General features: G+C 60.5%; 1 protein-coding gene across 2 annotated transcripts in view; it reads left to right on the top strand.

Annotated features, from left to right (window-relative positions):
• Positions 1–2,264: 2,264 nt before the first annotated feature.
• CLUH (CLUH binding protein of NUMT mRNA) overlaps positions 2,265–12,378 on the top strand; it is a 37,622-nt gene continuing 27,508 nt past the window's right edge. The window contains exon 1 of one of the 2 annotated variants that reach the window (XM_086624723.1): positions 2,265–2,278. Coding sequence is in view for 1 of the 2 variants with exons in the window: in XM_009985224.2 (XP_009983526.2) it covers positions 9,660–10,548 (889 nt within the window). In the remaining variant the exon portion in view is untranslated. Of the gene's footprint in view, positions 2,279–9,659; positions 10,549–12,378 lie in introns of those variants that run through there. The other variant, XM_009985224.2, reaches the window with a different exon arrangement.

Here is a 12,378-nt window from a genome sequence, read left to right on the forward strand (position 1 = left end):
ACGTCCTGCCCTTCTTCAGGAACACCAGCCCTCGCTTCGTGGCCGCCCCGACGAGCCAGTCTCGCTGCAGTGATGCTGCAGCCGCCTCGGTGCACGTCTGTTCTTGTCGCCCTCTTGCACTGTCGGCGCCTGGCTGCCAACTCCTCTGGGGAACGTGATAGGAGGGGAGAGAAAACTCCCTTTCGTCCGTAGGCTGCCTCACGCTGTGGATAAGATCAGCAATGCCAGCGTGCCAGGGCCGGGCGAGCAAGAGGAACCTGGGATCGACAAGCGCGGCCCATAAAAGCACAAGGGCAGAAGTGCCGCGTCTCCTCGCTGGGCAAGGCTGCCGTTGCTCCCGGAGGCCAGGCTTCTGCCTCTCCCCTCCCTGCCGGCGCTGCCCGGGGCTGGCCCTGCAGTGACGCCGCTGCAGCCGCACGAAGGGCTGGCACATGTGGGCAGGGGGGCATGGAGTGCGACAGTGTCGCTGCACCAGATCCCTTCATTCCAGCCTCCCTCCCCTCGCGCCCTCGGGCAGGAACGGGGTCGCAAAGGCGCCAGTGTGAGTGTGAGAGGTGCACCCAACACCGACCCAAGTGGCACCTGGTCCTCCGATAGATTTCATGGATCTTGTGGCTTCCACGAAAGATCCCCTTTCTTGTCCTTGCAATTAGAGCAGGAATGAGACTATCAGGCCATGGGAATCCCTCAAATCTTTCTATGTCTGAAAAACAGGGGACGCAGGTAAGGTGCTAAGCCACAGCACCTCAGCCCTGCAGGGACGGGCACCATCTGTATTTGCTTGGGTGTTTCAAGGTCACGCAGAAGGTCACCGTCATCCCAGCCCTTGCTGAGGGTGTAACAGGCCTCCCTCGGTGGGGACAACACCTCTGCCTGGGACCCCAGGGAGGGCTCTGGCAGAGGGAACGGGAGGGAAGCACCCTTGGGTACAGCCCCCCAGTCCTGGAGCAGCTGCGGTTTTGTCGGAGCAAAACTATTCTCCTTGGCTGGGTCTGCGAAGCTCAGCTGAGAACAATAAAAGCCTGTGGCTGGTGCTGGGAGAGCCACTGCGGTGGGACAGATGCCAAAGGTTTGACACTGCTCTGCTTTATCTGAATGTTCATTTTACTACACGGCACCATTATTCGCCGCGACCATGTTAATGTCGACTTTGCTTTTTAACCAAGTGCTTTTCCAGACGTGTTAATGCCCAGAGAGCAGAGTACGGAGCTGTACTTTAGGAGTCGTCGTAACTTGCCTTTTTCTTAATAAAGAGATTGAAACCTGCAGAGGGTCGCCCTGTCCTGCCCCGGCACCCCGGACCTCCAGCCACACCACGAACCCCTCTGCCTCCGTCCCCAGGACCGGCTCCTGCTCCACCGCCCGGAGCCTCCCGTGGGGCCGGCGGGATCCCTTGTCTCCCAGTGCTGCCGGGCCTCGGGTGCCGTCCCCGTCCCGGAGCGAGGGGTGCACAGCCTGGCCCTGCTCCGGAGCGTGTCCGGAGCCTCCACGCGTCCCGCACCCGCGACAGCTGGGCTCACCCCGCCGCCCCCCCTCCGCCTGCAGCCCCCCGTCCCCGGGACCCCAGCTTCGGGAGCACGGCTGGTTTTACAGTCTTCTGCCCGCCTTTCCCGGCTCCCCGCTGCTCTGGGGAACACCCCAGCGGGCCGGGGCCAGGCCCGGCGCTCCGGCGGCAGCGGGACAGGGTGCAAAGGCCCCGCGCCCCCGGCTCGGCCCTTCCCCGCCGGGTCTCCCCGGCTCCCGGGGCCGCGAGGGGGGTGCCGGGCCCGCGGCCGAGGCAGGCCGGGCGACCTTGCGGCCTCCGGGAAGGTCGCAGGCAGCCGGGCGGGACCGAGCGGCTGCGGCAGCCGGTGACCTTCGCCGGGCCCGCGGGGCCTCCCCAGGCCGTGCCCCCGCCTGGCGCCGTGCCGAGCCGGGAGCCGGCAGCCCGCCCCCGTGGCCGGTGCGGGGCCTGCCCGCGGCCCCATGGCGGCCGCCTGCAGGGGCGGTTCGCGCGGGGCGAGGCGGCTGCGCGGCGCTGCCCCTTTAAGGCGTTGCCGCCGCGCGGAGGTTGGTCCCGGGCGGCGCGCCGTAGCGGCGCGCGGGGTCGCGGCACCACGTGGGGCCGGAGCGGCGCTGTCCTTCGCGGCTGGCGGGCGGGCGCGGGGCTCGGGCGGCCCCATGGTCATCAAAGCGGACGAGATGCCGCCGGCCGCCGTGCCGGCCGCCGCGCAGGGCGGCGAGCAGCGGGAGCCGGGCCCGCGCGGCAGGAGGCCGGCGGAGACGCAGCAGCGCTCCGGTAAGGGGGCGGCGGGGCCGGGGCCTCCGGCGGGGGCGCGGGCTGGGCCGGGCCGGGCCGGGCCGGGCCTGCGGGCGCCAGGGGGGGGGTGCCTGCCCGCCCCGGGGGTGCCCACCCCGGGGGTACCGGCCCGCCACCCCTTTCCCGGTGCCGGGGCGCGCGGGGCCCGCCGGGGCGGTCGCGGGGTGCCGGGGAAGCGGGCGCTGAGGCTGCGACGGGGAACCGGGGTGCTTCGGCCAACTCCGGCTGCTCGTCCCGCCGGGAGAGACCGCGCCGGCTCGGCCCGGGCCCGACCCGCCGGCCCCGCTGCGCGGTCAGGCCCCCGGCCCAGCGGCCCCCCGTTTCTTGCGGGGAAGCCGTGCCGGGGCCCGGCGCCCGCTCCGCGGCTCGAGGGGGCTCCGCGCAGCCCGCGCCGGGGCCGCCGCGTCCCCAGGGAGGCGATGGCTGCCGGGGCTGGAGGCCGCGACGCTCGCAGCGAGGCCGAGACGCGTGATTCCCGCGGCTCGGTCCCGGCCCGACGAGGCCGATCCGGGGGAAGGGGCCCGGGGAAGCGGCGGGGGACCGGCCGCGCCGTGCGGTGGCCCGTCCCGTCCCGGCCAGGCCTGTCCCGGCTAAGCGGGGAGCCCCGGGCCCCGGTGAAGGTCACCTTCACCGGGCCGCACCACCGCGCGGCCGCCGGGGGGGAGCGGCCGCTCCGGGGCCCCGCGCACTCTCCCAGCGTCCCCGCGGCTGCTCGGGCCCGGGCCCCGCCGGCGGCGGCGAGGAGCGGCGGCGCGGCCCCCTCGAGGGTGCGGGCCGGGGCGGGGGAGCCGCGGGGCCGGGCTCGCCCGGTGCGTCCCACCGGCGCTGGTAGCGCCAGGCGCGGGGCGGGCTGCGGCGGCCGCTCCCGCTGCGGGGGTGGGGACGGGGACGGGCACCGGGCACCGCGCGCGTTGTGTGCAGCCCCGCGCAGGGTGCCGGCGGTGCCCGCGCTGTGGGTGTTGCGGTAGGTAGGAGAGGGATGGGTTATCCTGGAAGTTTGGGATGCAGGAGCCATTGACACGTTCGGAAACGCTCAAAAGGAAGAACTCGGGTTTTCCTGGGAAGGGCAGGTGGCTTGTGCGAGATCTCAGCTGAAAAGTACGCGTTTTAACTAGTTGTTTGCCGGCTGCTCTTGCTTTAAATCAGAGCCTGAGTGGCTCAGGCCTGGGACGAGGCGCATCCCCACGTCCTGACCAGCCGCAGTGCCCGTGCCAGGGCTCTGGGCACAGGCCCCGTCAGGCTGCCTCCTGCTCTGGGTTTGGCTGAGTTTGGCGCGTCGCATCTTCGAGAGGTTGTGGTCTTGAGTGCTGGTCTCAGCCTCAGCCTTGTCCTCTGATCTTTAGTGCATGAGAAAAAAAGGGAGAAGCAGCGTGGTTTGTGGTGCCTTCATCCTGAGGTGCTGGGATCCGCTGAGTGAGTGACCCACCACTTCCTCCTTCCCCTGATTTCCTGGTGGCGAGGTGAATTTGTGAAGTTTGTCACTTAAAGCAAAGTTCATCAGCGTTTGGCGCTGGAGTGGGCTGGACGCAGTTCGAGGGTGGGGAGTGCGGTGGCGAAAGCCTCCTCTTCCCCCCCAGTTTTAAAGCAGGCGGCACGCCTGCCGTGCCAGCAACTGGGTTAAAAAGTTACGCTCTGTAATCCCTGCCTCTCTGGGTGCAAGCTGGTTGCCAGAGGAAAGGAGATGGAAAAATCCTGCCGGTGTTTTAGCATTGTACAGTTGCTCAGGCGAGGAAGGGAGGAAGGCTCTTTGTCTGCCTGGGAGGCTGGGGCTGAGGCAGAGGTGCTGTGCTGCAGTGGGGGCAGCCTGTCTGCGTTGGCATCAGCCACACAGGCGCTGCTCCTCAGGCCTCTCTCTCTGCCAGGGAAAACGGGCCTCCGCTCTGGCGTACCTGCCGCTGCCCGCACGGCTCGCAGAGGGCAGGTCTGTTTGCTCTGAAGGAGACTGTCGGTACCACTGGGCAGTGGGCAGACCCCGAGTGGGCTTCTCGCTGAGGAAGTACCACCTGCGGGCTGCGTTCTCCGCCTCTAAAGGGCGAGAGGGCTGGTGATTGCTTCTCTCTGCTTCCAAGCTGGACAAAACTGTTCAGGCCACTCCATCTTTCTGGGTGCAGAAACACACGAGCACGTGAACAGTTGGGGTTCCCATAACAATTTCTGATGGAGGCAGTTATGGATTAAGTTGCCTTTCTTACTAGCTAGCACGAGATCAGGAGACAGCCATTGTCTGCAGCGTTTCTTGAATTATTTTTGTTCCTACAGTTGTCGCTGCCTTAGAACGAGTTTGTCTGACATGCAAGTTGAGGAGTGCTTCTAGCCGCCATAAAGCCTAGACCTTTCTCTAGCTAGGTCCCTCCATCCCTCTTCGTCCTGGCCCCCGTATCTTCAGCCATGTCTTCTGTTTGAAAACAGCAGAGGATGCAGGTGTTAATGGAAAATTGCTGTGGAGGCAAGTGTAGCTGTGCATCAGTAACAAGGTCAGAAGACTGATTCTTAATCTCGGATCTGCTATCGCTGTCTGTCACCCGACCTTGGGGGTTCGCTGGTGTTTTGGAAAGGGCTGAATTGCTGGCAGCTGAGGGGTTTTTAATATGCAGTTGTGACAGACTGCGGGGGAGAATCGGAGGAGTATTGTGGAAGAGAAATCTGATCATTGCCACAAGGTTAAGAAGGGGAAAGAAGTGTGATAACACAGCATCCGCATGGCGAGATGGGGGGTGGGAACCCGAGAGGATCATGTTGGGAGCGGTTCTGCCGGTGGGATAACAGAGTTGAGCTCTGGCTGGAAGCTCACTGCTCTGCCTGAGCAGCCTTGCTCGTGGGTTTCCCAGCTGAAAAGTGGAAGTAAGTAGGTCAGGAACATGCACCTAGATAAATCCACCCGCAAACGCAGGCCTGCCTCATGCACAGTAAAAACAGCATCGTGTTGCAGAGTCCTGTGTTTGTCTTCGTTGTCTGTAAATGACTAAACTTGGCAGCGCACCTCTCTCCTGCCGCACGTTGCCGTGCTCGCTGTGCTTTCTCGCTCTGTTGGTTGTACTAGAAAGTTGTTATTTCTAGAGGCTTTAAAGGTCTGAAGTTCATACCTCTTTTTATTTGCATTTGAGCAGTAAAACCAGTCCAAGGGGCAGTGCTTGGACAGAGTGTGAGTGATGAAAACCAAAGTGTGGCTGCTCACGTGGTGGTTGTGGCGGCTGTTGCTTTTTGGAAGCAGGGCAGTTTTTTGCCAGTAGTAGCAAGGTTGTCCAAGGGTTAGCATTTGGGTCTTACCCCCTGCCAGTGTGTGGTGGATGTAGTGGAGCTCACACATACCCATTTGAGCTTTCTGTTGTATTCTACCTCTTAAATGTCAGTGAGTCTGGGACAAGTGGTGATCTGGCATTTCCTTGACAATTCGGCACAGAGACACTTGCACAGGTGACAAACCTTCCCTCTTTGGCTGGGAAGATAGATCTACGCTTGCAGAAGTAAGCTGTCTTCTCAGGCTGAAGAAATAACTGCTGTGGTGCAGTTCTCCTGAAGGAGAAGTCCCATGAAGCAGGCACTGAGCGAGGTTCCCTACTGCTAAGGGACATCAGAGTAGTGGCACACGTCTTACAGCGTTTCCTCAGTTTGTCCTTCTCTCTCGCTTTAAAGAGAAAAGTTCTGCTGCAACCTGTTGACGAAGCTGCAGGCTCCGGGGAGGTTTAGGTGGTTACTGCCCAACAACATTAAACCGCAGGATTGTGACTCTTGCCCTGCTTGCCCAGAGCTCCTGCGGGTCGGATTAGCCTGACACCAGCCCTCCTTCCCAGGCTCTCCGCTAGCTCACCTCCGCCGTTGTGGTTGGGTGAGGCTGGGAAGGGTAGCATGGACGTTGCCGGTTAGCAAGCCGTGTCGTGCCAAGTGCCCTGTGAGCACGGGCTGGGGGAGACTCCGTCTTTACTGTTGGCAGCTCTGAAGCCTGCGGAGCCTCCACCAGCCTGGAAGCTCAGCGTGCAGGTTCGGCTGGGGTTAAGGTGGGCTCTGGTGCCAGCTCAGGTTGTGGCACCATGCAAGGTAGGACGAGGTGCTTGATGTGCCTGGCTGAGGGATTTCTGTGGGACCGGTGATTTTCCCAGGCTGCTGCACGCTGCTGGGAGCAGCCGCCCAGCCGGTTTCCCTGGGGCTGTGTGCGGCCCTGAGCTGGCCCGCGGCAGCCGCGGGTGGCTGGCACAGGACTGGCCGGGTGGGAGGCTGCGGGCTAATCGGCATATTTGTGCCGCAGGATGCAGGAAGACAGTGGGAGCTTCTGAGGACAACATTGCAGCCGTTGGATCTCCTCTGCAAACTCTTCCCAGAGCTCCGTGCTGTCAGCTTGGTGGGTCTTGGGGCTCTCAGCCACACTAAGATTTATATAGGGCTCTCAGGACCAGCAAAGTAGGTCTTTCCAGGCTTGTGCTGCGTGGAGTTTTCTCCAGAGCTGTTCTGGTTATGGTGACAGGCATCAGTGGTAGCGTGGGGTGAAGCTGGAGTCTTCTCTGCGACGCTGTGGAGCTGTGGCTGTGGCCTCTCAGCACGGCCGCCTCTGTCTGCAGGCCTGATGTTCTGCTGGTCCCACTGCACACAGAGCCGAACGGGATAGTTCATGTCTTGGGCTCTCGCCGACTAAGTAGCTTTCTGAAACTAAGGTATGTGCCAGAATAAAATACACGTGCTTGGAGAATTATTGATTCATTCTCGGTATCTGTCTGAAATGCGATTCCTTCATCTGGCTCTGTTCTCTTGAAATTTGAGAAACATGCACTTCCTAACATAGTTGATGTTTTTGTTGGTGCTGCTCTTTGCACTTTGCCTTAGCTCCTAGTCTTTGCTCCTGATTTCTGTGATGTTTGAATTGCGTGTTGTTGTAGCAGGGCCACTCAGCCAGCTAGTTTCAGGACTAAGTTTCCAAAGTTTTGGCCATATAGAAAGTTTACAAACAGGTTCAAACGTAGTTCCCAGGTGTGGAGAGCGCAGCCTGAGTAACTCAGGGTGCTGAGTGCTGGAGCCAGCAGCTGTGGGACCCCGTGAACACCCCAGGGCACAGCTGCAATGCAAATGTCCCAGCATCAACGTGAATACAGGAAAGCCACAAACTTCTCAGTAGGCTGGAATGTGGCTTGAGTTGTTTAGGTCTGTCCAGCCAAATTTTGCTGCAGATGCACAAGAGCAAGGAATGAATAATTTCCCCACTTGCCATCCATGGTTTGCTAGTGCCACCGGAGAGATGTCCAGAGCACCGAGCCTGGGGCCGTTGTCGAGAGTGCCGCGTGCTGCAGCCCTGCTGCTCTCTCCGTGCGCGCCAGGCCACGGCTTTGTGAAGCCACTGGAACATAAATGCAGTGCTGGTAGTGTGCCTCTGCCCACAGAAGGGTTATAACCACTTTGGGTTTAATGATGGCAGTGGAGCAGCTCCGACGTTTCGCTGTGGGCCCTTACTAAAAGAAGTGCTTGTTGCACCTAAAGTGCGGGAAGTTTCTGGGAAGCTGTGGTTTCCGCTGGTGAGGTGGAGGGAGGCTTGTCCATGCTGTCTCCCACCTGCCCTGATGAGTCGTCCCGCAGAAGCGTTTCCACCAGGGCCACCTCTGGAGCTAATGCCTGTTCATTTAGTCAGTTTCTTTACATTCATTAAACTATTTATTTTAATGTATTATTTAGCTAAAATTTGCTTTGCATTTGCTATACTGACACAAGCCTTCATGTGTTAAAGCTTCACTGCACTGCTCTGAGCTTGCTCTAGCTTGAGCTGCAGAAATGCTGATCAGCTTCGTGAGACCTCCTGACCAGGTGCTTCTCCAGGAGGAGATTTCGCCTCTTCCCAGGGGTCTCTTGATCAGAAGGAAGAGTTGAAGCTGTCAGTATGTCTAAACCCCTTCAAAAATCATCAGAAAAACATGGATTACCGGTGGTGATGTGATCTGAAAGTTGGTGCTGGCTCCCAAGGCCAAGGGGTGCTGTGTCTCGGGGCCCCCATGGGCAGCTGTGGGGTGCCCGGGGCTCCTTGCTTGTTGGGGCAGGAGCTCAAACCATCTGGAGTGGGAGAGACTTCCGATTCTTCTTCTCTTTCAAAGCACGACAGGAGCTAGCCAGAGTTTTCCGTGGAGAGCTTTTGCTCTGGTTTTCAGGTGGTTTGGCAGATGGCTTGCTGGCCCGGGGGCTCTGGCGGCTGCTCCTGGCCTTCCCAGGGCCTCCTTTGGAGAAGGGATTGTCCTTCCTCTGTGTGCGTGTGTTGTGTTGGCCTTGGGCAAGTGATCATGTGAACTGTGTGGTCTTGGCTTTGCTCTGGTTTTGAGATTTTTGTGCTAGGGACATGGCACGTGTTTTCTTCTGCTCAGGGCAGAGTTGGGCCCCTTCCTGTACGTGCAGCGCTCGGGAGACTCGGTGGGAAAGCTGTGCCGAGGCTTGGGCTGCCCAGGATGGGGGGTTGCCAGGTTTGCTAGAGGCTTTCCCTGGGCTCCAGCCTCCCCGGGCTGCCTGGTGCTTGCAGACATCTCCAGCTCCATAATCCCTGCTTCAGTTGCCAGGATTTTTTAAATTAGCATGGAGAGAGGAGTGGTGTTAGGGGGTTGTGTGTGTGGTTTTGTGGTTTGTTTGTGTTTGATACGGCAGAGCAGGGTGAGAGGACAGAAAATCCGTCTGGAAGCTCTGTGCTGGTTCTGTGCCGGGCTGTTTTGTGCTCGCCTGCTCAGTATGGATGGCTGTGCCCGGCCCCGGCGTGCCATAGTAACTGCCCTCGCCGTGTCATTCAGTGCATCTCACTTGCTCACAGGTTTGGCACACCAAAGCGTTCCAGCACTCATCCCATGCTGCACTGGTGCAGCACCGAGATCGGGCTATTTATAACCACCCCGGGCCGGGCGCTGGGACTGGCATCCCTCCGCGATTGTGCCCGAGGAGCCCGTCAGAGACGTGCCTGGTTTTGTTCCGGCGCGGCGGGGAGAGGAGAGCTTCAGCTGCCAGGAGCTGCTCTTGGGCTTCGGCTATCGCGCCGGTGTGAGCGTGGCGGTGGGGAGAGGGGCGAAGGCGCGCGGTGGGGGAAGGTCACCGGGCAGCGCTTTGGGAGAACTGCTGTGAGCCCAGCGTGCCGTCGTGGCGAGCGCACGGGACGTGAGCTCGGGGTGTGCAGGGCCCCGCGTGCAGCGAGCGGCCGGTCCTCTGCCTCCCACCGCCCTGAGGCCGAGAAGGAATTTTCTCTGGAGAAGGCGCCGGCTCTGCGAGGAGGCGAGCAGCGGCTGCGGGGAGCGAGGGCTGCTGTGGGGCAGTGTGCCTCGTGGGGACTTCAGTCCATGCGTGGAAACAAGAGACTTGCAAACAAGGCTAACTTTCCTAATCCGGAGCCGTGTGAGCCAGGCTGCTTGTGATCATGGGGAACGGCCTTTTTGCAAACTGCTGCAGGCACGTCACCGATCTCATCTTCCAGACGCGCAGCTTTAACTCGCCCGACGAGAGGTCCCCCCTCCTACCAAAGCCTCCCACGAGCTGCGGCGCCTGCCCAGAGGTGCCAGAGGCTGCCCGGTGTGCTGGGCTGTATCCGGATATCATCCCCAGCGAGGCGGTGACTGGAAGCCTGCAGAAGTGCACTGAGTACATCCAAGACTTATCCAAGGCCAAGGACGAAGAAGGAACGGTGACGGTCTGCGATAAGAGCTGTTTGAGAGCCGGCGTTGGCGCTGCTGGGCCGCTCCGGCAGGCAGAGGCATCCCGCGCGGTGGCTGTCCTTCCAGCCGACCTTGGGGAAGGGCCGGCAGGGCTGGGCGATCATGCTCAGTCGCTCGAGGCCTGCCAGAGCTGCGTGAAACTTGAGGACAGCGGCTTAGCCCCTAGATCCTGCCGCCGGCAGGAGCACGTGGCCGCGGCTGACAGGGGGGATGTGGCCCCTGGAGCGTGTCCCGCTGGCCGGGGCCACGGCGAGCGGCGAGCAGCCTTGTGTTCGGACACAGCTGTAGGGAGCCTGGACAGTGTGCCGGAACGCAGAGGTACCTCTCCCTCCCTGGGGAGCCCTGGGATACCTTCCTCTGCTCTGCTGGCAAGCGCAGGGAACACCCCACCAGCCCAAAGGACAGCCATGCTGCCCGTCCTTCCTGGCGAGGAGATGTCCAAGGCTCGGGAGGCGAGTACTGGTTTTGCCGTGATGGACCCCGCTGCCTGCCTCGGCGGTGGGTCGAGCTGTGATCCTGACTCCTGGGTGCAGGTGCTGCCCTCAAAACAGCAGCAGAAGAAGAAGAGGAAGAAAAAGAAGCTCACATTTCTAGGTGCTCAGCAGCATGGCACTCTGCTTCGTGTAGCTAAACCACCGTGTGCCTGTAACGGGGGTGGGTGGCTGTGTGTGCCCGTGGGATGGGTCAGGATGGAGGAGAGGGGAGATGAGGTGAGGTTTGAACTTCATAGCAGAAGGAAAAGGAGGAAGGTGGTGAGATGTTCCACCTGGGGTGTGTACCACAGAGACCTGTCTGGGCCTCGTTCATGTTAGTAAAACAAACATAGAGGGTTTTGCTTGTGTTTTTTTTTCTGAATTCATAAGGCAAATCCTTCTGTTGTTTGTGACTGCAGACATGGTCCGTGTAAAGGATGGGAGCGTGGGGCCATGGTGGCCCAGAGCTGCATTGGCTCAGAGCCTTTGTCTCCCTTCAGCCGCATGCGGGTGGGAGGAGATGTGGGAGCTGCAGGGATGAGGCAGCTCCTTGGCCGCTTGGAGCGCGGGGATGGGGTGTTCCTTCTCCTCCATCACCTGGTGCGTCTGCCCAGTGCTGTGGGGACAGCAAGGTCCCCGCCAGCTGCTGCAGCGTCGGAGCGGGGCAGCCGCTCGGCCTCATCCTGCTTTCCTCCTCTCCTGCTTCTCCACGAGCTGGCGCAGCATGGCACGATGTGGCACCAAATGGTAAATGAGCACCAGAGTGGCTTTTGTCCTTGCCAGGACTTCTAGGATATGAGAAGCTTGAATTATTATTTGTCAAGTCTCAAGGTCAAATTTTGCCTATTGCTGCGTTTTGGTTTTGTTCAGTCCCTGTGCAGTGGCTGAATTTTGGTCTCAAGTGGTGTCTTTTGGTGCACCCGGTGGCCTGAGGGGCTGTGCAGTGGGACCAACCCGAGCTGGTTGCTGGTTTCTGGTTTAGTGCCTTGCTTGCTTCCCATGTGCCTGTCGACGTGCTGGCGGGTGCTGAGGCTGCAGGCACAGCCGGTTGGGAGACTTGGCAGAAACTGCCCTGTGCTGCTCAGAATTACAAATACCTGTGAGGAGGGAAAGGCAGAATTTTGAGCCAGTAATAAGAAACGCCCTCTGAAACTCAGTGATGAAAAAGATGGGGTTTTAATTTTCAGGTGTTGTGTCTCTGATAGCTGTTACTGAACGTTGGGAAGGAAACATCTCTGCAGAGCAGCCCAAGGTTTGGTGCTGCTGCTTCTCCCGCTCTGCAGACCAGGCGAACTTGCAGGAACATAATATTACCATCTTTTTGACCTAATTGTTTCAAAAAGGCTTAGTGATTGACTTTAGTTTAGAAGATTTGTTTGAACATGAGTTAGTTGTTAACTGACACTTCCCATGATCTGTGCCGGCTGTTGCTGTAGGCAGCCAGTGGTACTCGTGGTCAGGTGCGCACCCTCTTTCGTGGTGGGGTCCTGCCTGGTCGGGTTCGGGAGGTGCCCCCTCCTCTGCAGGGTGGCTGTCAGTAGGAGCTTTGCTGTCGTCTGTGCTCCTTGTCCAGGTGAACGGATGAAACTCCATCCTTTTGCAGAACCCCTCTACCAGTTGCGGGCTGCGGTCAGGCAGTTCCTCCCGGAGCGATGGTGCCTGTGCCGCCGCCCCCCCTCTTCGCCATTGTGCTTTGCCCGTTCTCATGACGCTCTGCTCCTGCGTGCGCCCGGGGTTTGCTCACGCCGTGCTCCGAGTAGCAATGAGAACATGGTGTTACGGCTCGGCTGCCAGCCAGCACAGGCCGGAGATCAGCAGCCTCAGACGCGCCTGTGGGTACAAACTGAGGGCTGACGGGAGGAGGGTCCTCGCTGGGACACCAGCGCATACTGGGAGGGATCTCCTGCTCATCTCCAGCAGTGGGAGCGGGAGGAGCGGCCAGTAGTGCCCC

The sequence above is a fragment of the Tauraco erythrolophus genome, chromosome 21 (assembly GCF_009769465.1).
Source record: "Tauraco erythrolophus isolate bTauEry1 chromosome 21, bTauEry1.pri, whole genome shotgun sequence".
Classification (NCBI taxonomy): domain Eukaryota; kingdom Metazoa; phylum Chordata; class Aves; order Musophagiformes; family Musophagidae; genus Tauraco; species Tauraco erythrolophus.